General features: G+C 38.2%; 2 protein-coding genes across 4 annotated transcripts in view; one reads left to right on the forward strand and one right to left on the reverse strand.

Annotated features, from left to right (window-relative positions):
* The window catches only part of LOC136249423 (ALK tyrosine kinase receptor-like), a 38,462-nt gene extending 34,280 nt beyond the window's left edge, over positions 1-4,182 (reverse strand). Inside the window, exons 1-3 of the mRNA XM_066041427.1 lie at positions 4,002-4,182; positions 1,876-2,994; positions 1,564-1,789 (exon numbers count right to left, since the gene is read on the reverse strand). Coding sequence (XP_065897499.1) covers positions 1,564-1,789; positions 1,876-2,994; positions 4,002-4,095 — 1,439 coding nt within the window. The 5' untranslated portion in view covers positions 4,096-4,182. The remainder of the gene's footprint in view (positions 1-1,563; positions 1,790-1,875; positions 2,995-4,001) is intronic.
* Positions 4,183-4,214: 32 nt separating this feature from the next.
* On the forward strand, positions 4,215-25,497 carry LOC136249425 (leukocyte tyrosine kinase receptor-like). 3 transcript variants are annotated; one of them, XM_066041429.1, is made up of 17 exons: positions 4,215-4,381; positions 8,531-9,589; positions 9,677-9,890; positions 9,998-10,179; positions 11,537-11,741; positions 13,424-13,448; positions 15,153-15,200; positions 15,594-15,686; positions 15,744-15,857; positions 15,913-16,008; positions 23,210-23,351; positions 23,402-23,492; positions 24,342-24,402; positions 24,570-24,642; positions 24,694-24,853; positions 24,946-25,059; positions 25,157-25,497. In XM_066041429.1, the coding sequence occupies exons 1-17, from the start codon at positions 4,303-4,305 to the stop codon at positions 25,296-25,298; spliced, it is 2,898 nt and encodes a 965-aa protein (XP_065897501.1). In that variant the 5' UTR covers positions 4,215-4,302; the 3' UTR covers positions 25,299-25,497. The 3 variants fall into 3 exon arrangements, with proteins under 3 accessions (XP_065897501.1, XP_065897502.1, XP_065897503.1); XM_066041430.1 differs by lacking the exon at positions 15,153-15,200; XM_066041431.1 differs by lacking the exons at positions 24,946-25,059; positions 25,157-25,497 and having other exon boundaries at positions 24,574-24,642; positions 24,694-24,832.
* The last annotated feature ends 1,847 nt before the right edge of the window (positions 25,498-27,344 follow it).

Genomic DNA, 27,344 nt, shown 5'->3' on the forward strand with positions numbered 1-27,344 from the left:
CAAGTGACAGGAGCGAGACAAGTGTTACTCTGGTGTAGTTCAACCACAAATACATACTTTGTTGTTGTATCTTGGCCTCAAGGGCACTCCCCATACACTATCATTCTTCGTCCATGCCTATAACGCTACCTCCATTCTTGTCTGGACCCAAAATGCAATCTACCACGTGCCTGGATACAATGTGACTTAAAAATAAGTAACGTGTTACATTCGTTACAATTTCCGGATGTAATATCCGTTACATATTATTCGCTACTTTGTCATGTAACGCGTTATATTACTCGTTACTGTAAAAGTAATATTATTATGTAACGCGTTACCCCCAACTCTGATCACTGCAGCCTTTTCTTGGCTGCCACGTGCACCCTTTGATTTCACATCTTTTTGATGTTGAAAGGCAATAGCATACGTATGTGACCAGTTGAGTAAAACATGTCTTTTTGCACATTCTTTGAATTCCATTCATTGCTCCTCTGTTATCTGAGAAGTGTACTGCCAACATTTTAGCCTTTTTTGATAAATAGTCTTGAAGTTATAGTGCTGAACATTTGGAATAGCAAGAAAGTTGATTTGCACAGCAACACTACAGCAAATGAATTACAGATGCTTAATTAATCAATCATTATTCATGAATGAAACAAGCTACTCGATCTGTTCACCATGAACTAGAAAATCCATCAAGGTTTAGTGCTTTCCCTATACCGTACAGCATAATAAGTTAACAGGGGGGGAGAGAAATATTGATGAATTTGGTGAATTATTGCAATTCGTCAAATTTTTCCTCATCAAAGCTCACGTGACTGGTTAATTAGAATACTAAAGTCAGCACATTTGTCCTCATAAATATTTGACAATGAGTGAATTTGTCAAAAATTCCCCCCAGTCAAATTATTATGCTGTACGGTATTCCTCTGTGTGCATAAAGAAGAAAGCCATTTCAACAACAGTGAACTTTATTTCTACTGCACCGTAAATAGGATCATGTGCCTATTGTTGTATGAACATAGCACAAAGATTTTTCTTACCCTCCATGGACAGGTGAAGAATCAGATTTAAGTTTCGTTTCATTGTGCATCAAATAATTAAAACATATGTAGAATTTTTATTGGGTTTTTGCTCAGCCGGTCACATAGTATGCCACAGCCACTCATGAAACTGATTATCTACTATAAACACAACACTGAACCGCATTGTTCATACTAGCCTACTACTGAAAGGCTGCACTCCTTTTGCACAGTTTGACTGTTATATCAACATACATGGTAGTGTGTCGTGCGGCCAAGAAACTGGCATGTCACATCATGTGTATATTGACAGGCAGAAAGAAAATGCAATAGAGTAGTCACATTTATAAGCACAACTATAGCAAAGTCATTCAAAATTCAATATTTCTACTATTTACTAGTAGAAAATTAAAAGATACAAAAGCAAGCACCAAAGCCAGCTGCAAACTGGCTTTAGGCACACAACACACTATCACTTAATCTTGATGTAAAAACAAGGGGGAAAAACAAAAGCACTCCAATATTCAAAACAAAACTTTATGTGAACACACATACTTACACAGAAACTATTTCTGTTACTCCACTATAGGCCGATGCATATGATGTGGCCACAGCACACCTTGCTGGTCGTCTGTCTGTTGTACTCAAGACTGCTTCAATGTTATAAAATGAGAATGAGTTGGGAAATTTGTAAACAGTGAAATCTACTGTTCCAAAATCTGAATCTGTTGAGTTAAAGTAGTGAGGAGGTAGGGAAGAAAAGTTTGCTTTCTCATAGTACACACCTGCAAAGAAAACATATGTACGTAAGTACATACACACGTACGCGCACACAATTACACAACACGCATGCACACACATATCTGCTCACGTCTAACACAATCATAGCCATCATCAGCAAGAGTAGAAGAATCAGGACACAAACACTCAAACACATTTCTGGTATAGTTCTTAACACACTCCCCAGCACAACCACAATCGTTCAGTGTAAGGCTCATATAACCTGATCTGTAGTTGTGCATACCAGTAAAAAATGCTGGATGCAATGTTGTATTTATACTGCTGATGCCACCTTGTCCTGGTTCATATGGTGAATAACTTGAAACATTGCCACCAGCCGTTCCCCCACCTCCACCACCACTGACACATGCCCCTCCACCACCACCAAAGCCTCCATTACTTCCATTAGGTGCACAGCCTAGTCCACCCAGTTTATAACTTCTGTCAACACCAATATCTGCAGGCAGTGTGTTGGGATAACCATCTACTAGTTGACCAAGTTGGTTCCGTATACTACCTCCACCAAACCCTGAATATGGGCACTGACTTGTTGGCGGTCTTGCACCATTGCTGGTCTCAAACCTTCTGTGGTCCATCGCAACATCAGCATTACTGTAGTTCTTCAAGTATTCTGTGCCATTAAAAACTGCTCCAGATCCACCACCTCCAGCAGCAGAATATAGTGATAGTATAGTCAATATACCTTGACTTTCTGTGATCTTAACTAGTGTAGTTCCACCACCACCACCACCACCACCATCAAAAGAACAATTGGGTGGCACTCCTGAAAATCTGACATCATTATATGCTGCATTATATTGGTTGGTGCACTCTTCATCAGACAAAGTGCCATTGCAAAGATCAGGAAATCGGTCACCATCACAAGGACTATCACCAACTTGTCCAACTGTTACTCCATACATGACATCACTTTCTAAACGAATCTGTGTACTAAGAATGGCACCGCCTCCTCTATAGGGTGAGCATACCCCCTGGCCACCCGCAGCTCCAGCAATCTCTACAATAAAATTTCCCAAAGTTGGCACTGTGAAGAACTGTGCTCCAACTAAACTACTAGTGTGATTGATTAAATACTTCCACACTGTTGAGTTCTCAGTATTTTTATAATGGTTGACACAGTCCGAATAGCTTGGGCCATTTCTTCCTGTCCTCCCACAACTTGTGAAATTTAGTCGGATTACACCGAGATCTAACAAAGTACAGAATATTAGGTTATACAGTACTGCAGATTTGTACACCTTGTTAGCACACTAGATATTTGAAGAAGGCTGGGAAACAACTAACAATGAGTCTAGCAACAGTCCAGGCCTTCACGATCAGGTGTATATATCACCTTCTTCCCCTAACTTGTAAATTGTATGGAATGGTATAAGTGCAGCAGATGAAACATCCTATACAGGTAAAATACCATCTGGTATAAACCATAAATTTGCCATGGTACATGGCATACATACTGCCGTAGCATCACAGCCATCACCAGCTACAATGAATTGTAGTGTAACCTAATCTGGGCACTTGGTAATGGTCCCAAAGTGTCCTGTAGCATGTAAACTGACCTGGAAAATCAGGACACCTTGATGATCAGGACGCTTTTCGTCGGTCCCAAGGTGCCCTAGGTTCCACTATGTACCTCCATACCACCAATTAATGCACTTGTGACCGGAATCAAGATTTAGTAGTGATATAAGTTTTTCTTTTTTTTTGCAGTGAATCAAGCAATCAAGGTGTCTGCAAAAGTGGCGATCAAGCACCTTTGGGCAACACAAGAACTTACTAAACTTTACGGTTGATGATCAAGAATCAATACCCTTGTAAAGATGAAATCAAGTGGTCAAGGCAATATTTTGGCGATCGATCCCGGTTGCAAGCGCATCAATTGGCGGTATGGAAGTGACTACCCCTTGATATAACAATGCACACTGCATCTCCAGTAAGACATTGGGTGGATACCTCACATTTTGGGACAATATGTTTATGGAAGCAGCTCACAAGACAGGCATACATGTATCCATTACTTTTTGTGTGTTAAATGTTTGTGGATACTCCAGCACAAACACCAAATATACCATACTCAATATATAATCACATACAGTAGCTGTACAATATAAACTTTTACTCTCATAGTATATCACACAAAGTAAAACTGTGAGAGCAGGGATACATATTTGTACATGTTGGGGTGTGCCTTAATTTTACCATGTTCGCCATGTTTCAGCTTCGCGGATGAACAGCAAACACAGAGGATGAACAAAACCTCGGTACCGATAATCAGTTGTCGAATCGGTCTCATTTTTTCAAGTTCTGAAGCATTCGTGAGAATCTAGGAGGGTCGATCTCGAGTCGATCCGATATGGAAATTAGTATCACATGATCCTGCATTTACATCACGTGATTATTATTATTATTGATTGTTGTGCAGACCTCAAAAGAGATAAACGTAACCTTTAACCTTTCGCATCCCCCTGCACATAATCAGTAGTAGGTGAAGCTCGAGGCGATGAGTATCAACGGAGTCTGCCATCTGTGGAAGATTGTTCTGATTTGTACTGCTGCTTGGAGCGTGCTTTCACAAAAAGGTGGGTGTGTGAAGTTTTCGAGGAATTTTTCCATGCGTGCATGTTAAACATGTGTTATTTATTTATTTATTTATTTATTTATTTATGATTACTGGGCAGTCAGCACAGCTGGTGTGCCCAGGACTATTTAACAAGGGGTAGTCACTTCCATACCGCCAGTTGATACACTTGCGACCGGGATCAAGAATTTTGATCGTAGAAATTTTGCCTTGATCGCTTGATTTCACCAATAAAATGGCCTTGATTCTTGATCGTCTACCGTAAAAGCCTAGTAAATCCTCGTGTCGCTAAAGGTTAGTTTTCAAAGGTGCTTGATCGTCACTTTTGCGGAAGCCCTGATTGCTTGATTCACTGTGCAAAAGACCCTTGGTCGCTTTATTGAGTTTTGATCCCGGTCGTAAGTGTTTCAACAGACAGTATTGAAGTGACTATCCCTTGTTAAATAGTCCGGGGAACCCATACTTCTGCCGACAATCTTTTAATAGGATGTTTTGTGTGTTTTACAAATTGTTTGGTAAATGCTCCACTTGGCTCACGACAATGGAACACTATATCATGTCAGTGGTATTATAACCATTTCTCTTTGACAAAAGCAATAAATATACTCATAATACTGTTTATTTGGAGAGACTTAGACTTGTTTGATGTTGTTTGACATTTAATGTGTGTGATCAGAATCATGCTACTGAAGACCATGTCACTTTCTAGCTCAGTACAAGACAAGATCAAAATCAAATATGCAGTGGCCACTCCTCCTCAAGGTAATAACTTTTGCTAGATTTAATCGACCAGGTCATTGAAACCTATTTTATAAGGAATTTCATATGCAGTTAGTGACAAGAAATTTGTAGCAACAAAATTGCTCATAATACAGATATTTTATTGGGATCAATACCCTTAGCAATAGGTGGACCATTTATCTCCAGGTGTGGTGAACCATCCACACTAAGAACCCCAGTGTGATTTGATGTGCAGGCCACCTGGATACTGCTGGGGGTGGCCTGCAGATCAAGTCATGCTGGGTTGGATTTAAAAAAAATTCTTCTAGGCATTCGTCCCGTAAAGATTTTTACTTAGGTTCCTTGGCTCGTGGTAAACACCTCTGCCTCCGGTACTTGCCCTCCAGTGCCTAACTAGTAAAGCAGGAGGATTTATAGCATGGTTACCAATTATTCCAATAAAGCTTGTCTGGTAAATCGATAGGCTGATCCTTGTCTGTATACAGACAAGGGTCAGCTATCCAAATAAGTTGTGTGTGGTGAACATATGTCATGGAAGATTTATTTGCAAGCTTCCAACTTTTTGTATTTCCAATTTTTCAATTAACATGCCATAACACTACATAGAGTAACTACCTATATACTATAGTTAGACAGCTTGTAGACGGTGAAGCTATAATTGATATAAGTTCATCCATATACGTATATATTCCAGTTGAAGAGTACATTGTAATAAACTGTCATGCCAAAGCCTGGATTGTTATAAAACTTGCAAAAATTATCAAGTAGACATGTTTCCTTCACTGCTGTAAATGGTTTGAATACTGTATATCCAAGGGAGAAGTTTAGTGATTGTTTTTTCCTCAAAACTTGCAGCTTGATCAGAATGGCATTGTACATGTATCACAAATGCACAAAGATCCTAAAAACTCCCCCTTAAAATTTTGAATGGTGGCAATCTGTAAAATAAAAAAATTAGCCTAAAAAATAACCCGCTATATGGTAAATATGTAAGGGTAAATAGTGTTATTACTATTTTTTGGAAGTATTCCACAGAATTATTCCAGAGAAGTGCTTCAGTCCTGGCGCTACTATAAGAGGTATACTAACTAGATATCTGCAACTTCACAATTGGGATCCTGTTTGCGATAGGTTCACAACCACACCCATCAAATAATAAAGATCTAGGTGGACTAATAGCGATAGTGTATGGAGACCATGCACACCTCTTAACAATCTAGCTATCTGCTTAACAGTAAACAAGAAGACCTCACCCCTTATTGTCTAGCTAGCTGCACACCCCTTGGCTGACTCGCGATACTCTAATATAACAGTTAAGTGTGGTATTCTAATAGAGCAGTCACAAGTTACACTGTAGCTAGCTGTGCTACACAAAAAACCAAACAAACTAGTATGTGCCAAACTAGGGACTTTCCCACCAAGCTATGCTGTATTACCATCATTCATCTCTTATTTCACTACTTTTTATTGCATAGATCTCTACTTCATTTTTAAACTAACAATTTTTAAAAATACTAGTATAATAATAAATTTATGGTGAAAACACCAATGGTCCATTGGCAACACACACCAACAGCCAGAAAGTACATTACAATATAACTACGCTATACATACGTACGTACGTACGTACATATATACATACGTACATACATACGTTAGTGAGTTAGTTACAAGAGATGCAAGTATTTGTGTTGGAGCCAGTGTGTTCATACAGTAAAGTGTATGTTTATTTACAAAATTATCCTATTTGATAGATCACGTGCATGAAATTGTAGAATACTATAACCAGTGTTGGGAGTACGCGTTACATAAGTAACGCGTTACGTAATATTATTACTTTTGTGGTAACAAAGTAATATAACGAAATACGCTATGAAAACAGGTAATATAACGCAAGATACTTTACTTACAAACGTAACGCATTACCTAAGTAATATAATTACTGTAACGAGTCTAATATGACGTAATATTATTACTAAAAGTAACGAAGTTACTAATCTCGTTAGTAATCCTCTGAGTAACGCCTAACCAACGCCTATTGAATGAAGCTTATTCACTAGCTTCTTACTTATAACCAAGATTTGTACATAGTCCAACAACGCAATCATGTCACGTGATAAGGTGGTAGTTTCACACGTGACAGCTTAAGGCTGTGGACACAAAGTAATATAATATGTAATATTATTACAGTTACTTTATTTTTTGGGTAATATGTAACTGTAACTAAATAGTTCTGTTGCAAGTAATATGTAATATGTAACTAGTTACTTTTACAAAGTAACTTGCCCAACACTGACTATAACCAATCCTAGTTATTTGTTGTATGCGATTGTATGGACACTTCCTGGTAGTTTGATGGCGAAAAACTGGAATCGGTATTGCTGTGGATACAGTACACTTATATCTAGGTGTCAACTAGATAAGATACTTCTGAATAACGTATTGACATGCGTGTGTTGTTTCCTGGAATGATATTATATGTACAAATCATTCTAGCTATATGATAGATAATGAAATACCCTTACCATAATCATTAGGTCATGAAGGTCCCTTTCGTAGAAGTTACTGACCAGAAACCAACCTCATGATGTCTTTTGGCACCTTAGTAGGATACAGTCAAGCCCAAACATGTGTTATGTATTCAAGTATCTGTCTAAAAGCTATACACCAGTACTGTGTATGAGCTAGTGGGTAGATATAAAATAGATATAATTGAAAGCTATATGCAGGTATAAAATAACTTGGTGTATACATGACCACCCTGGTATGTTATTTCATCCGGAATTGTTCACACTGATGCTGTAGTGACAAGTTAATGGTGTAGGTGCAGCTGTTGTCTTGGTCATTCACTGAAAAACATACTTTCTGTAACAACTTTGGACAGGCTATAGGACCAGGTGTCCTACAGACCTTCAGCACTTGTACTGTAAAGCCTTATAAATAAAAGTAAAAGAAAGTATATAATCTACAGTACCACTCAAATGTAATGTCATCTTGTAAGGATGCGAGTGATTTAAAAACTCGCTAATTAAAGGGCATGGCACCAGTTTTGCTCCCGAGTATTCGTTTGAGATGAACACTCGGGAGTGAAACAGGTGCCATACCCTTTAGTTAGTGAGATTTTTAATCGCTTGCACTCTCGCGAGATGACGTTACATTTGAGCAGTACTGTAATTTCAAATTTAGTTTCTGTACTGCATCCTGAACAATATGTTGACTTTTTCCTGCAAATTTGCACGTTTTCAGTACACATATATGTGCATGTATATTTATAGTTGGTTGGGTAAAATTGATACAGCTGTACAAAACTGTTTTGTTCCTTATACGAATAATAATAGGTACATTTGCATCTAGTAAATGTAATAACTGTGATGTCATTATCAAATGCATAAATGTTCATGTATTACAGTGATCAGCAATGTCTATTATAACTTCACTACATGCAACAATGAAGGAAGAACTGGACCTACAATAGAGAAGTGTATGGACTATTATGAGGCTCAGCAATCACCAATATGTGATTCAACCTTCAATGTAACTAATGGGTCACAATTTTTTACTATACCAGTAGCTGGTACTTATGTTATTACAATAGCTGGAGCAAAGGGAGGAGATGGTGTATGTCCAGATTCAATAGGAAGTGGTGGAGTTGTAATGAAAGGAATGTTACAGTTTGGTAAATACGAATTGCTACGTATTATGGTTGGTCAACAGGGAAGAAGTACATGTTTCAACAATACAGCTTCAGTGTGTAGGGGGCAGCAAACTTCTCAAAGCTGTGGAGTTCTTTCTATTTATCCTCAAATGCTTGTTAAAAATTTTTGGAATATTGTTGATGGTGGTGGTGGGGGTGGAGGGGCAAGCATGATACAAAGAGCATTTAAAAATGCTAGCCTACAAAGTGAACCAATTATAATTGCACCTGGTGGAGGTGGTGCATGTTTGCATGTTCTAGGATGCTCAGATAATGTTGATTCACCATGTCCAGCTAATATAACTATACCAGAGAATGAATTAATTCCTGGGTATGGTGGAGGATTTTACCCACGTGACAACCAGAGGAATGTGGATGGGTTTTCTCTTAATGAATCTGGTAAAGGAGGAATGGATTGTAATTCTGGTGAAGGAGTGGCATTTTCTGATATTGATGGAGGATTTGGTGGCGGGGGTGGGGCATGTCAAGGTGGGGGTGGAGGTGGAGGGTGGATTGGTGGGAGAGGTGGATTTAGCAAGGAGTGCAGTACTGATATGAATATAACTTACAATTATCACCTTGGTGGAGTGGGTATGAATTATGGTGATGCCACCACATGGATAAATGTTGGTACTAACGATGGTCCTGGATATGTTTCATTATTACTATTGTGTAACTGTACCCATCAGTGTATCATGGAAGGGTCAAACTATAATTGTTCTTGTCCAAATGGTTCATTTTTGGCTCCAGATAAGCAAGATTGTTACCGTGAAGGTATTGTACTTACACTTGTACATAATGAAGTTTAACGTGTATTTGTTCTGTCATAAAGTTGATAATTGCAATGGTTTTTATATGCAGGAATGTTCAATGTTGAAATAAGACACACTTTATTTAATCAACCTTCAAGATATGGACGAGTTAATGTTAATATTTTTAGCATATTGACTGATGAGTATTATGAGATATACAGTCTATCTACTGTTGTGAACATGAGTCAAGAATCTGATGGATGTGTTTTAGCAATTATAAACACTGAAAATGGAGTTCCTGCTTTTTCTGACGTACTAACCAGGTGTGTAAGAGGAACTATAGATAGATAATTGGACACTATTAACTGTACATATTACCATGTATACCTCAGATAGATATATAACAATGTATAGTGCCTTTTGTTGACAGGGAAGAAGCAAATTTGAACTCTCACAATATCCCATTTCGAGTGAGACCAAATTTATCTGCGTCACCACAAACCTTCCTATCCAATCCAGTATTAGCATCTTTCATTGCTGCAATTTCTATTCGTGGTGGTCTATGTTCTCTGGATGGCTTTGCTGCTAACATTAGTCTAAAAGGGTCCACAAGTAAGGTTCATGTATTATATGTAATGTGATTGTAAAGACTGTAATAAACTTTTTAACAATAAAAATAATAAGATTGCATGTATTCTCGTAGTGTAGCACTTGATGTAGAGTGAACTACAATAAGCCATTGGTATTAAACAACCCCACGGATAAAATAGAAATCAAAGTGTAATCCATTTATGAACAAACTATTGCTACTATATAAACATCGGTAGCGATACTGGTCCTCATGCCACTCTGTAGCAATACCGATATTGGTAAAAAAATACCGTATCAATGGCTGATATTTTAGTCAATCCGATAATTGGTACACCTCTACCAAGAAATGGCTGCAATGATATCATGTCAATTATTTGTAGTAGTACTCTAATAGAGTGTACAAGCAACTCTAATATAACACACTTAGAATGCTCTTGAGCTTTCATGGATAGATCTATGAAATTATATTCTCCTAGAAATTTCTTTTAAAGTAACTGTGACAGCAGTAGCACAATGGTAAAGGGTTTAGGCATATAGGTGTAGAGGTCCCTGGTTCAAACCCTGAACTATTTTTCAACTTTTTTCATACACATTTTTTGACTTCTCAGTGACTGTTTTATTAGAGTATCCCGATCACACATGTTTGGTTTTTGCTTTATATCTCTGTAATTAACTTACACTCTTATTACTATCAAATCACAAAAGATCTATGCTACGATGGTCGGCCTATCTGCATACCAAATTTTAACTTGTTTCTGTCAGTAGCTTACCCTACTGGCATGACACATTTAATTTTGAAAATTACTCGTAACTTTGTGCCACTTTTACCGATCTGTACACAAATTGGAAGATGAATATGCTGTAATATATGATATTTATACCCTTCAAATTTGAAAAGAGAATCCGATAAGGCTTTATGGCAATTTTTGTAAGTGGTGTGAAAAGAAAAATTAATGGAAAGATAAATACAAAGAAAATGTGATGAACTTTGAAGGTGCATATCTCAAAGATGGCCGGACTGATGTAGCTCAAATTTGGTATGGAAGATATTGCACCCTGAGGGATGTTTCACAGAAAACATAGGCTATTTCTGTTTAGCTGTTGCTGAGTTATGAATGCATGAAAATTATGTTTTCTTGGTTTCTGGTTAATAGTTACACACCTGTTCTGTTTCATGACCAGACACATTGGCCTACCTTGGCTGCACGGCACACTATTATGTATCCTGATTTACATACTAGTATCTATATGTACATCTAAACTGAATCAAGTACCAATTTTCTTAGTGTAGGGTTTATGGCTGAGTGGCAGGTTCCCATTATGCATAATTTTAAAACTGATGAAGAGTAACTAACAGTGTATTTTCTCCTTTTGCTAGCTGTCGACTTTGCTGAAGTAGCTGACTTGAATCGTATGCTATTAAGAGCTCTTAACGTGACATACACTGATGCCAGCGGTAATAGTGGTGATGATGATGATACTGCAGTTATTGTTGGGATAACTGTTGGTTGTGCCGCAGCAGTAGTGGTTATCATCATGGGAGTAGTTTGCTACTTTGTTGGTTCACATCGAGCAAGGTTCAGGTAAGTAAATACTGAGTAGTTATTTTTGTATGGCAGCTGGACGAATACTTTTTTCTATTCATCCAGCAGTCATTAATCATAGCCAAAGTATTCAAGTAAGCACACTAGTTTATGAAGGCAAGTTTCAGGCGAGTTTGAAGTGAGCTAGGATTGTCCTGCCTTCAGTGGGAGAGGTATTCATGCCCTCCAATTTACAAACTCACCAAAAGCTTACCTTCATACACACAGTGAAAGATAGGATTATGCTATACAGGTAGGTATAAGGGTTAGGCTTCTTTTTCACCAGGTGTATGTGATTCTTATAGGTTCACATTTGTAAGGTAGAAACTAAGGGAGGCAGTGACATAGTGGTGCACATCCTGATCTCATGCTCCCAGGATCAATTCTCCTATTTCTTATGTTCCTATTGTTGTTCAGTAATCTTCTTGTGTAAGTTTTATTTCATCTTTGTGAATAGCAACAGCCAAGTAAACAAAGAGCATACAATTGTATGCAGATTTATTTCAGATACCGTTTAGTAAAAAAACTTTGGCGAATTTTGCGAATAGCATTACAATCGCCAAAGTTTTATCCGCCAATTATTTTTAGCAATCACATGAGCAGATTAACCATGTTGTAAGGATGGGTATCGAAGTACCGTGACAGGTATCGTGGGCATTAAGCATTCCCTTTGATTGTCATGAGGTTCATTGTTCCACAAGAGTTCACGAAAATCCAAACATTGCTCTCGACATTACAAGAACCAGCAAACAATGCTTACACTTGTATGGTAGCTACCACTCAAGTGCAACGTCGCTACGTGCAAGTGCAATTGATTAAAAGACTTACTACTTAAGGGGTGTGGCAGCCGTTTCTATAGTGAGCCATCCCTCAATGTAAGGGATAAAGACTTGTGATCGAAACCACTGCCACGCCCTTTAATTGGCAAGTTATTTAATCATTTGCACTCACGTAATGATGTTGCATTCGGGCAGTACAGTATGTGGTAGCTAAAAAATTCTCCATTTGCCAAAGTTTTTTTTTTGTCAATTTTGTAATAGTGGATTTTCACCAAACTTTTTTTACCGCCAAAGTTTCTGTACTGTATATGAAATGTGTCAATGTTCTATTGGAGTATTTTGATCATTTAGCACAATTTGCTGTAATATTTTTTAACGGTTATAACCTGTAAATTTTGTTAGCAAATAACATGAAATATATATACTTCCAGCCGACAATTATAAACAGAATGTAGTGGTAGATACAATGTAGTTATTGTAACTGTGTCGGCAATACTTGGTAGCGATCATCAGTATTATGATTGACCTCCTCTATCAGTTCTTTATCATGCCAAGTAGGCATGCAGTTACGTGGTGGGGGTGAAGGAATGCTCGACAGTATAGCTACAATTTTTTATGTAGAAACACATAACAGAAGTATGATGTTTGTTTGCCAGGGTATTCAAATACATCACACAGCTATTAATTGGTAAACAGCTACTATTAAACTAGGTGCCTGATTTTTTATGTACCAGCAACATAAACGTGTAGTAGTTCCCGGGAGGTAGCCTGCCTGGATCTATACTAATGTATACATTTTCTGTATATAGTCAGTGTAAGATGACCGTTCCATGCAATATACATTCTTGTATACAGCAATGTTAACTGTTCTGCTTGATTATGTGTGTTATGTATTGCTTCTAGAAATAAAGTAGATTTAAATGAGCAGGTGAGTATTGTATATGATATTATGTAAGCTACGAAGATGGTTAAGGGCCTTGGACACTTGCCATATGAACAGAGGTTAAAGTTTTTAGACTTTTACACTTTATTTCGTCAACGCCAACGTGGTGACCTCATTGAGGTCTTCAAGTTACTAAATGGTTATTATGAGATAGACCCTACATAGTTCTTTACTTTAACTGATGTCAGCAACACTAGAGGTCATCACATGAAGCTTTTTAAACCTCACACCAGACTGAATGCTCGATCTAACTTTTTTACCCAACGTATCATTAATAGCTGGAATAGTTTACTTCAGGAAGTAGTCTCAGCTCATACTATCACTTCCTTCAAGTCGAAGTTAGACAACTGTTGGTCTAGTTCAGGATATGGATATGAACAAAGGCTTACAGCCTAACTCTACATAATTGTTTGTACTGTATGTATATCCATACAATTATTATACAACCAAGTACTAAGAATAATACGAAACGCGGTTAAAATTACGTCATAAATAAATAAATAATTAATAATTAATGTTTGAGAAAACTACGAGGCCCAGAGACATGAACTAACCGGGGATAGATTCGCCTGTGAATGAAGGCACAAACGTATAATCGTCGCTCCTGTTTGTGCTGATGACTTGACCATACGTGTAATTCTATATAACGCCCAGTACCACACCCTTGCTTAATTACTTACATATTGCGCGAAGAAGATTAGTGATGCCCGTGCAGGAGAGCCAGAAGGCACTTGTGTAAACAAGAAGATTACAAGTAAGTTTTTATGTTTGTAACATCTCAAGTCTCCATGCCAGCTGCCAGTGGATTCATTCACGTAAATAAGCAATACAAGAAAACATTAAACTGACATATGCCACGCTCTTTACAATAAGCTTACAGTTACATATAAAATACAAGTAAACAATTTTGTCTTGTGCAGCTGGCATGGCGAACTTTCTTTGTGTTGGTGTCAGGCAATTCAATACGTGCTTAATCTTTTTTGCCTTCACCTGGCGTAGCTACTAGGCTCTAGTGGCTTGGCTGTCTTCCTTTATCTGGTTCATCTGGCTTGCATACGCCTACAGCATTGTGTAGCTATCTCCTGAAAGTTGTGTATGCATAACTATAGTGTGTCACCCATCACTGTGCCATTGCTACATCACTGATGAACCTTACTTAGCTCTAGTTGATGTTGATATGCATTGCTGTATATTGGCTAATAATTTTTATCTGCATGGTGATGTTGCCTATAATGTATTGCTGCATACAATACTGCAATAATGTATAGTTCTCTCCTGTATGTTTTGTATACATATACTTTGTACACATCACTGTGCCATTTATACCACACCAATGATGTACTGGCACTTAGCTACTGGTGGCCTTTAGTTACGATGCCACTATTGTGTTATATCTGTCACCACTGTGACATATTGAGTTGATTTGGGGATAATGCATTCACCACCTAATAGCCTCACCGGGGGCTGTCACGTTGGTGTATGTACTTGGTTGTATGTGACGCGGTCCTAGATAATAATAATAATATTGTACAGGGTGTGTTAATGTCCTTCCTTTGACATGTGTTCATTCCCTCACTGATTTATCTTAATTTGAGTTGCTAGTATATAGGCTTGTTTTTAAGAGTGAGCATATTGGCCTATTGCTGAATTGTAATGGCCTATTTAATATTTGTTAATTTTTGAGGGCAGGTTTCGTCTGGGTGGAGAGACGTCTTTTCCAAGGATATACCATACATGGTATTATTATGTAGATGTATGTGTTACATAACCAATATGTTACATACAATAACATGAGAATAATGCATGTTCATTTTTATAAGTATGGTGGTAATAAATAGTAAGAATCTTTGTTTTCTGAAACCTACTAAAATCTTCTACATACTTATGGATTGCATTTTAGCTCCCGGCTCCTGTATAGTACATGTTTGTCTGTTGTGTACCCACCTTAGCTTCTAGTGGCAGAAAAATGCACTGTGTTTCTTGAGTTAGGGTTTTATGAATTACCATAGCTTGCAAATACTTTGACCACGTGGATATTAATATTATTGTAGGAATGGTAATGTTTATTATTAAAGTTTTACATCCTTTACTGCGTGAAGCATCATCACATATGTTTTACTGTACTTACAGAGATATCAGAAATCTACACCAGCTGTATTAGCTGTTAGCAACAATGAAGTTTTCTCCCATGGATATGAAGAAATCATAATATTCGGAGAAGAGGTTAGATAATCATTGTATTGCTCATATCAGTGTTATTGTTAATGTTGTCACACACAGGAAGGTATTTCAGAGCCAAAATATTATAACACATTTGTACCAAAGCATGGTGTTAGAGCACCGAATGTAGATTATCATCGTTATAATTCTGTGAGGAAATCAACTAAAGATAAGGTACAGCATTAAGCAATACTGTAAGCACATGCATTTTGGATTTTGATTATTATAGAAAGGCAAATCATGGGAGTTTGATCGCAATAAGTTAGTATACATGAGGGAGTTAGGAGAAGGACAGTTTGGTAAAGTATTGCTCATGAGAGCCAAGGTATGTGTGCAATGTGTACATGTAGTACCTGCTATATATACGTATTTTTGTCATATCCCGAGTAATCATGTTATAACTGTTATATTCTACACCCCAGTAGATGAAACAATTATAGATAGCAAGGTATAGTGAAACAGCACCTGTTGAGTAGACATCCTTGATGGATCAGACGTTTTAGATTCTTTAGTGGTGCCACGCCCATCTACTCACAATTAATGAAGGAGACAAGAGTTAGTGAAGGAGACAAGAGTTCATTGAAAATCCTCCTTGCTCAGGTGAATGATTCTAGGCTCTTGTCAGTATTAGAGACTTGAAATCCTTGATGGATTAAACGTTTTAGACTCCATAGTGGTGCCACGCCCATCTACTCGCGATTATTGAAGGAGACCGAGTTAGTGAAGGAGACAAGAGTTAGTGAAGGAGACAAGAGTTAGTGAAAGAGATAAGAGTTCATCGAAAATTGCTCAGGTAAATAATTGTTGGTTGATTTAGGCGCTTTTTATTAGAGACTTGTTTACTGTTTAGATAAGGATTTCGCGGAATGTGTAAAGTTACACCATATATGGTAAACGTAGCCACAAAGTGTGGTATATAAGTTATATACCACAGTGCGGCGCTTTTGATCTCAACCACCTGTAACTTCACACATTCCGCAAAATCCTTATCTAAATGGTAAACAAGTCTCTAATAACAAATACCTAAATTAATCAACCAACAGTTGTTCACCTGAACAATTTTCGATGAACTCTTGTCTCCTTCACTAACTTCAATAATCGTGAGTAGATGGGCGTGGCACCATTATAGAGAAGGATGTCAAGCCTCTAATACTGACAATAGCCTAGAATTATTCACCTGAGCAAGGAGGATTTTCGATGAACTCTTGTCTCCTTCACTAACTCTTGTCTCCTTCACTAACTCTTGTCTCCTTCACTAATCACGAGTAGGTGGGTGTGGTACCGCTAAAGAATCTAAAACGTCTGATCCATCAAGGATGTCTACTCAACAGGTGCTGTTTCACTATACCTTGCTATCTATAATCGTTTCATCTACTGGGGTGTAGAATATAACAGTTATAATATGAGCGCCGTAGGCGCGAGTGCATATATTTTTGTCATATCCCTTGTAAGCATGTTATAACTATAAAATATGTATTCTGTGGAGAGTATCCTACTATCTTGTACCCCTGTAGAAGGGCATATCATGAAGTTATGATGCAACACTTCCAAGTTTGCCTGTTTCTCTTTGTATAATTATTGATGTCCCTACTTGAACATAATATCAATTGAGCTAACAACGTTGCTAGCAACAAACTAACTTGAGCTCTCAGCATTTCTCACTGAACTATATGCGTACCTTCGTGGGTTTAAACAACTGCGTAGGCATTTCTTGCCAGGATTTTAACAAATACAGCTTTCATACATCATGACTTTACAATACATTGTTCTACAGGGGTATATGAGAGTAAGTTCTCTACGCAAAGCTTCTAAGCTACCTTTCAGTTTCAAGAAGGAATATCACCTAAGGGAGTAATGCCATTTCTGGTAGCCTATGAGGGCCACTCTATAGTCTCTCAGAGTGTTTGCATTGTATTCAGGCCTGCTGTATCCATATTTTGAAAGTTTACCTCACTGCAGTATTTACGCATCCTTCCTTTCTCACACACTGATTGTTTTTTTCAATTTTTTTGCTCATGTGAGTGCAGATGAACTTATCAAAAGCAATAGACAACAAAACCTTGCTACCATGTATTGCCCAGGACCCAGCATTACACTTGAGTACCCGTCCTGGTGTAGACACTACGCAGTTCAGTTATGACTCCTCTTGCTTCTAGGAGTTGGTTCAGATTGAGCATCAGCTTGCTGTCCACTATCTATTCCTGGGTCAGTACCCTCTCCTTCATCTAATTTGTCATCTAACACGTTATAATTAGATCCCTGTTCTTCTGACTCACTAGTCTCACTCATCTCTATTTCTGCTGTCTTACTGCTAGAATTAGTATCCGGTTGAACTGGAACTTAATATTCATCCACATTCAATGCCAGAAATAACCGTCAGCCATTGGCCATTTTTCGAGCAAATTCCCATTTCAACAAACCATTTGGTGACTTGTTCAGTTGAATGTCCGACCCGCAGCAGCAGAAGTGAGAGCAGAAACCACGGTAAAGCTCAATCAAAAATAACAATTTAGCATTGCCAAATAATGATATGAATAAAACTCAATCAGGCTATAACTAGTGTCACGCCAAAATTAGTTACTCGGCGTCCCAGCAATTTTGTCCAGGGATCATGTGATTACGTGTAAGGCAAGTACTGTTATAATACTGTGCACACATTGACAGTCTATGAGGATGAATTTGTGACTTAGTGCGTTGCTTCCTGAAAAACAAAGATGTAGGGTGAAAAGAGCTTATAGGAGTTTATAAGTGACTTGTCACATGTCTGGTTTTGGCGGGCTACAGTTAAGCCACATTGAGACTCAGAGTAGTGTTGGATGCTACCTCCTTGGTGCTCTTACAGTCATGGATACAAACAGTGATTCAAATAGTAATCGTGAAGGAAACGGTAGAAAACCAATGTTATCAGACGAGGATTCATAGACAAGCCAACCACTGAACTGGAAGACGTGACCTATTTATTTTACTATCAATTTTGTCAAAAGACCTGGCAACATGGATGATAAAAAGAGAAGGTAGTGGTTCTTGCTGTAGCCACGTCACTATCGTGTTAGTACAATTTACTTGAGCCAGTATCAAAGCTGTGGCGTTTAACATAGTACACCCTGTAGCTAAATAATCGTAGCTCATGAGTATGCTAACTATTTATATACTATAGTATACACAGTATAAATGCATGCATTTTTGATTAGCAAAATTTAGTAGGAGCCCATATGAAAATGGGCTCCTAAAATGTATGTGTCAGAAGTGTTTCTAGGTGTTACATATGTTGGTGATTTCACAGTGGTGCAAATGAAGGATTGCTCCTGGTGTCCACTAGTATCACTGTAACTCATCAGCTGCTGTAAAACTTTCATACATACCGTAAAGGTGTTCCCGATGATACAGGATGACCAATCAAAACAGGAAATGACCTAGCAAATTTTTTGTTTTGCTAGGACAAATGTTTATTTCTGGCACTGCATATTGGTGATGTTCCTGTTCCCATATGTTTGCCACCGTACCAATAGTATCCTGCCAGGAACTCCTTGGGGCAATGGGACTCTCTGTTCTGATATACTTTATACTATTGGGGAAATATACATTGGAGACAGTTATATCAGGGTCTTGTCATGACATGACTCAAAATGGTCCATAGCTATTTACTTGACACCTTTCTCATGTCTCCTAATTTGGGAATCTCACAAGAACCCACTCACCAACCCTGTATGTACTGAGTTTAGTCTTCTTGTCATAACATTGTTTATATTTGGATTGAGCCTTCTAAATCTGTGAAGCAGCCAAGGTTCTGGCTGATGATAATAACAACATGAGTTCTTCACGACAGTCTGTCACTTTAGTAGAGTCCAATGAACTAGGTGGTAACAGTGCACTTTTAGCAACACCAAACAACAAAAACGACGACTTTTTACCAGTGCTATCATGGGGTGTGTTTCTGTACACCTAACAGGCCAGGCAACTATTTGTCCCGCTGTGCTCCAAACTTAATTGTCAGCATGCTTGCAGAGTATGGACTTAATTAAACCTCTTGACCATACCAGGATGGTATGCCGTAGTGTTCATCTTAGTAATTCCCAACTTAGAGCAAACATCCAGCATCAAACGTGACAATAAATTTGTACCTCTATTCATCAATACTGCTTCTGGTGGAAAACCACAATATGGAATCATTTCCTTTGTCAACAGTTCTACGATTTTTGATGTCTTCTGGTCTGGCACTGGAAATACCATGGGCCTCTTGGTGAAGTAATCCTGAAAGACAACAACATGTTTATTGCCCTGTTCTATGGTTGGCAAATCCATTATGTCCAGTCCTTGTATCTGGAAAGGCCTTTGCATGCACAGGAATAGGATGTAAAGGCTGCTTCCCATTCCCGAAACTAAAGCACACTGGGGGCATGATCTGCAAAACTTTACACCATTTTTATACATACCATCACAATACCACTAACTCGTACAATCTGTTACCTGAGTAATGGCCACTTAGGGTCCACCATGATACTGATTATACAATTGTTGAGGGACAACTGCTGATCAACACTTTCTCTTCTTTCCATTGATAAAGTAGAGTATTCCATCCAGGACACAGTAGGAGGGAGCCTTTGCAGCAATTGCTTTGTGTCCCGTGGCAGTTGGTTCTTCTCTAGATAACAGAAATAGAATGATCCTTCCTCTGCTCTGAATGAAATTCTGATAAGCCAAGTGTTCATACAAGTATCATTCTGAATTGTCAAAACTGCTCCACCATTCACATCTGGCTCAATAAGTAATCTGTGTACTGTCAGTCCTAAAGTATCGCAATTTCCTTCTAACAGTAATGCACCACACTTTGACTGCCCATTGGTAGGACCACCCTTCAACTGTTCATCGGTATCACCAACTGTCACAGCTACTCTCACGGCTCATCCGGCTGAAACTGATGTCTCTTGTGTACTGACTATTTGTGGTAACTTTCTGCCTGGCCAAACATTCTGATGATACTCCACAATTCCCAATTGACCACAAACACCTTCTGACAATAGCAACTAGTCATGGGTGTCCATCTTGATATAAATGAATGGATGGGAGTACGCAATAGTTTGCTATCAAAAGTAATTTCTATATCCATCCTGTCATGTAGCTTAAATTCTTTCCAATCATATGTGTGAAGAACATGGTCTGGCTTCTTAAAGTCATGTTTGTGTTGCCGCCATCTTCTTAAATAGCTTGCTACCCATTATGGTAATATCAACACCAGCGTCTATCGTACCAGAGGTGGGGACACCCTATGCCTGAACACTACTTACATACTGAGGCTTACTGCCCTTGTCATCGACGTTCACAATATCTACACTGCAGTCCAAATTAGAGTATAGAAAGGTGTGTGGACCTTCTCGATTATTTACAACCAAGCCATACTCACTTGGCTTTGTGGTGACGCTAGTATTCTTTTGATTAGTACTTCCACTGCTTTTCTTCTCTTTACTCTTGTGCAATACTTCACTTTGCAACCAAGTTGATTATACAAATACTAGTGTTACCACTACTACCACTATTTGACACCTGACTGCCATCCTACTGTCTTGAATGGCTTATCTTTAGCGGACTAGTCATCGTACCTTCCCTTGTTAGCAAAACTGTTGTGGGTAGTCTTATCGCTTTTCAGTTCAGTCTGGTGCTGCTCTATATGCAACTCCTTATATGGTATAACTCCTGAGACACTGGGATTCCTTAAGATCCCCAAATGCAAGCTCTTTTGCAGTTGGCTGTACAGCATTGTTTCTTTTGCTTCTTTACTCAGCTTGTCATTACCAAAGGCAACTCTGAAAGCTTTCTCTAGCCAGCAAACGTAATCAGCCACAGTCTTGTTCACTGTGTATTAGAAATCCTGACCTGTAACCACCTTGCTGCAGGAGCCTAGACACTCTTTCAGGTTATGGACTACTCTTTCGAAGTCTCTGATCTCACCATCTCCTAAAAGATTTCATTCAGCCTCAGCATGTCCTGTCAAGTGACCAGCCAATTGTAATAACTTTTCCTCATACATCCAGCCATTCCATTGTGCAGCCAATTAAGCCCAGGTAGCCAATCATTTATTCTTACTGATAATCTTGTCCAGTAAATAAATCTATAGGTGGTGTACAACCACACCCACTATCCTTTGTCCTTTGCCTTTCTGCAACTTACATGGTGTCATCATCAGAACTGGGAGTTCTTTGCTGCTTGCTGGGGCTTCAGTGCCACTATCCTATTGTCTTGGCCACTACCATTGCACCATTCTCTTCAACTTACTCATAACTCATCCTCCATAGCTCTTTGATCCTTACTTTCTTCTGTTCAAATACTTCTGTAATTTCCTGTAGTTGCACTTGCAGTGCATCCCTCGCTCAGTATTATTGTTTGCCGCAGTCTGGCACAGAGCCTCTATATCCTCAGGCTCATTATCTGACTCCTCACTGGAGTGGTCACTCACATGTTCAGTAACGTCTGGCATGGTTTCAGTCGTGGATACTGCCACTGGGTCAGTCAAGAATTCCCTGTCCTCATCCCACAACACAAATGCAGCTTCACTTGAGTACTCCACGAACACCACTTGTACATTACAAGGATCGTGACCTTAGTTTGCCCTCAACCATCAATGTCTGGTCATTGATGGAGCCTGATATTGATATGCCTAGTGCTAAGCCTAATCGATGCAGCTGGCCAACTATGCACGTTGAATTGAGTGGGAGTTACACATGACTTCGAGACATGTTATTAACCATGCTGCCACTACTTTCTGCCATACCATTCACCAATGAATTAAACACAGTTGTTGAATTGTAAAAAGAAATTTACATGCCCTTGCTACTGAGGGTTGGTGTTGACACCTGGCTAAATGTTCTTGAATACTGCACACATCAAAGGATCGTCAGAATTACTGATCAACCTGTTCCTTATTTCAGTAGGACCTCTACTGTTGCCCAGAACCTGGCGTTACACTTGAGTACCTGTTCCATAGCAGACACCACACAGTTCACTATGCCTCCATTTAACACACCAGTCCCTCTGATGATACTTATTGTGCATGCATACAAGTGCATAACATACTTAAAGTGCCTATAAATAGTGTACAACTGTTACCACTGTTACACATGTTAACATGGTCATGCCTTCTCAATGAACCAGCACCGGGACACCCATGTACTACTGAGGTCTTTTGAGACAAATCCTCATGGGGCAGAACTAGTATCCCACATGAGGCTATACCATGCCTTACAGTCCCATGGACCTTTAATATGTAAGACATGGTCAGTTGGCGTTTGCTTCCCCAATTAGCACCATGTGGGTATCCATTGATGTTACAGCTGTGTGAACAGTTTTCCCGGGTCCCAGCTGGGTAGACTGGAGCAATGTGACTAAAGTTTCTTGCTTAAGTATACAACAACAGCAACTGGGCAGAACCTTTCCATTGCCAGGCCAGTGCTCTATGGGTGATGTACTCATATCATACACATACACATAAAGCATACACACATGCATAATCTAAATTATCATTGTGTTCAAAGGGTGGAATATGTGGTTACAACAGTGATATACCAGTGGCTGTTAAGACTTTGAGCAGTAGAAAACCTGAAGACTTGCAAAAGTTTGAAGCAGAAGCAGAATTGATGAAAAAATTTGCACATCCCAAGATAGTCAGTTTGTTAGGTTAGTGTTCAGTTATGTGCACTTGTTAACACGTAGTACACATTGTGTAGGCTATTGTTCAGCATCAGGTGATGCTGCTCCAATGATGATACTAGAGTTGATGCAGTATGGTGATCTGGAGAACTTTCTACTATCCAACAGGTTATCTTAGTAGCAGTATGTAGTATAGTATATAGACGTGCATGTAACTTACTATTGGCCAAGAGTGACTGGAGTACTAGGCCACCAATTGTAGATTCCTTGTTTCCTGTCATCCGCCCGCATGGTAATTTTAGAGCCGCATGCATGCATTTGATAGTCACGTGACCTGAATATTAATACTGGCAGGGAGTTCGGTTGTGTGGTCGTGTATTTGGATGAAGACTAGGTTATTGGATAGGTGGACTCTGATGTGAGTTTCTGATGTTATTTAGTGCATGGCATCCGGCATAATACTAGCAGTGAATCCTTCAAGTAGCCATTGGTAAACTTGAACACGACGTGAGTTCCATTCTCAATCTGTTATTAGCTTAGTACTGTAATGTGTAAAACATTCGAAAAATTCGTACTGTTGAAGTTGATGGTATAGAGTCAGGCTAGTAAGTACAGTACTATGGCTATATAGCACACACCACAAGCATGGCAAACCCAGCAGCTCTACGTAAATGCCTTTCTGGCTGCTCAGGAAACACTGCAACACTTCAAATCTAACCTTTTAGAGGTTTGAATCTTAGTAAAATCTTTCAAATTACAACTAACCTTGAATCTAGCTCTCCTGAATTTAAGAGAAAAAAGCAATTTGGAGTTAACGGGTTCCCTTTAATATTAAATAATAGATTTTAACAATATAATAAATAATAGCCACCCACCCGCATTGTATTTTTTTGTCTGACTAGGACGGGAAACAAGGCATTTACAATTGTTGGCCCTACGGTAGGCTATTGGGATTTAAAGAAAACACTCTTAAGTAAAGCATGTTCACTATCTTCATATATACATTAACTTTACTAGACCTGATGACACTGGCCACACTGCTGTCACTACTGAGTTATTTTATCAATTTGCTAACAATGTAAGTCATCACTGTATATTATATAGTTATGCAAATTATGCCATAAAGCCACTTAATTTTTATTCTGGTATCGTATCCACTCATATCTCAAAATTATAATGTTTCCCAAATATGAATGTAGTGTATAACTATCTTCACATGATTTATGTATATATGTTTATGAACAGATAGCTGAAGCACTTAATTTCTTGGCCGAGCAAAGTTATGTTCATCGTGATGTAGCTGCAAGAAACTGTTTAGGTATATTTATGTGAATTGTACAGTAGTATTTTAATAATTCCCTTACAACAGTTGGAGTTAGCTTAACAGTCAAGCTGGCGGACTTTGGTTTAGCACGTGAAGTGCATGATAGCAATTACTATAAGGTTGCTGGAAGAGCAGTATTGCCTGTTAGGTGGATGGCACCAGAATCATTGTTGTATGGCAAATTTACCACAGCTTCAGATGTCTGGTAAGTGTGTTCTACTGTGTGCACGCTTTTATACAATAACTAAATCAGTATCAAATTGTGCTACTTAAACGTCTCATTATTATTGTCCGCAGGTCATTTGGTGTTTTGTTGTGGGAAATTGTCAGCTTTGGAGATAGACCTCATGAGGATTTATCACCACAAGAAATTGTTGGAAAAGCGTCCGATAAAACTCTACAACTGCCAAGGTACTTATTCATCTCACTCATACAGGTATCACCACACATACTGTATCTTGCATATAGCTCTTGTTACTATCTTGAATTATTTCTTTTTTTTGTGTAGGCCTGATATGTGTCCTGATGACTTGTACAGTATAATTGTTCAGTGTAATTATCATCAGCCAGATGAACGGCCAGACTTTTCAAGTATAGTTGCACTACTTCAGTTTTCCACATCTTTGAATGATGATTCTGTTCGAATATAGTGTTTAACTACACAACAATTTACAAATACTTATTTATGTATACATAATATAATTCTACGTGCATTTCACCTGAGTAAATATTTGTTATAATTATTAGTATTGTGGTGTGATGATATATTTCTATAGTCTGTATTATTTTGTTTTTCAGCTGTATTTCTTAAATGTTACCTACATACAAAACATTGGCAAATTCATTGTTCATCCTAGAACTTGGATACGGTATGCTTAGAAAAGGATGGAAATTGCACATTTACAATTTCTATTGCGGGTCATAAATATTTAATAGACATGCACAGAATACATGTGCATTAGGTGGAATTTTGACCTTATGTAATAATGTGTGATTCCACTACCTTCTACCTTCAAAAATAAATAGATCAATCTGATCAAATATATGGAAAATGTGAACTGATATCATGGCTAGGTGGATACTCTCTAATAGAACAAACAGTTTGTATAAAAATAATTCTTATAGAGCATAGCTAATAGGTCACAGTGAAAATTTTAAATTCAAACAATCAGTTTGGGGTGAGTTAAGCATATTTTGACTACAGACATACAGTATCAATCATTGCCATACATTTTTAAAATGTGCATATCTAGTGGAGGTTATATGCCACTGTTTTATACTATACTTTCTTGATTGGCTACAAGGTATAATGGTGATCGTCATGCTGCACTTATACCAGGTAGTGTAATAGCAATAACTCACTACTGTGCATGCACGCATGATGATTAAACATTATTTTGCTTGATCACTCCTCCTACCGGGCTAGCATATGACCAATTGCAATTTGCACATGATATCCTAATCTGAAACAGAGAAGGAAGTATCAATTTATTTACATCACATGTACAGTAAAAACAAACTAGTGAAGGTCACTACTAAATGTACTGAACGTCACTCACTACTAATGTCTGCCACAATACTCACTATTTTCGTGTAGTGACATTCAATACTATGTAGTGAAGGTCACTACAAAAGAGTATAAGAAGGTCACCACAAAAGAGTATAAGAAGGTCACTACAAAAGAGTAGTGGAGGTCACCACAAAAGAGTAGTGAAGGTCTGTTTACTTAAAAATAGTATTGTGGCAGAAATATTATTAGTAGTGAAATTCACAAGCTATACTTATAGTGCACATATAGATATTTGATGAAAGACAAATTTTGCATTTGAAGGATGTATTTTTGTGCTCTGTATAATTATTGTCATGATTATCCATGCAAGCAATTAAAGTGAAACGGTATGTGGCAAAGTCCCAGTGGGATGAAAGGTTGATGGGAGTTCTGACTGACTATAGGGGTGTATATGGAACTTATAGTCAGCTTACCCCGACAAAAAAAAGTTTTGAAAAATAGTTGTGATGACAAATTTTAGCAGCAATTTGTCATTGAGATATCTGGAGAAATAATAAGCCTGAAGAGTACAAGCTGTTGTTTCATGGCATTAAATTTTTAGTAGGTACTTTTAGTAAAATCCTTGTAGCTAGCTAGTAGACCGGCTGTAAAAGAGATTTTAAATATGAACATAACGCATGCACATTTATGATAGCTTATGTAGCTACAAAATATAAACTTTGGTTTATACCATTCTTAGTTTAACCACGGCTTTTACAATTATCCCCATCGGGGCCATCACAATTCAACTATAGCTGGCCAAAAGTCATCGCTTACCTTTGAACTAGCCTTTTGGCTACAACTATACCTAGCCTCATCCCCGGCAGCATACATATGCTGTAAACTGTTGTTAGATCACTGTGCTACACAGAAAACTTGAACAGAATGGTGCAAGCAAGTATAAAACATTGGGTGCATCATGATCATGCATGACCATGTAGCTATAGAATCTTGCGATTGAGCAACTCATATAGTATATATAGCTAGCTTCATTTTATTGAAGTACTGATGGCCTTACTGACTAGCTAGCTATTTCTGCTTAACATGGCCCAAGAAAGCCGGTGTGAGTGACTATTACTGTTTTTGCACTTTACTTTTTCTCAGTTCAGGGTCAGTCCATAAATTAATCTAAGCGTCTGCGCAACCA

The sequence above is a fragment of the Dysidea avara genome, chromosome 3, assembly GCF_963678975.1.
Source record: "Dysidea avara chromosome 3, odDysAvar1.4, whole genome shotgun sequence".
NCBI lineage: Eukaryota > Metazoa > Porifera > Demospongiae > Dictyoceratida > Dysideidae > Dysidea > Dysidea avara.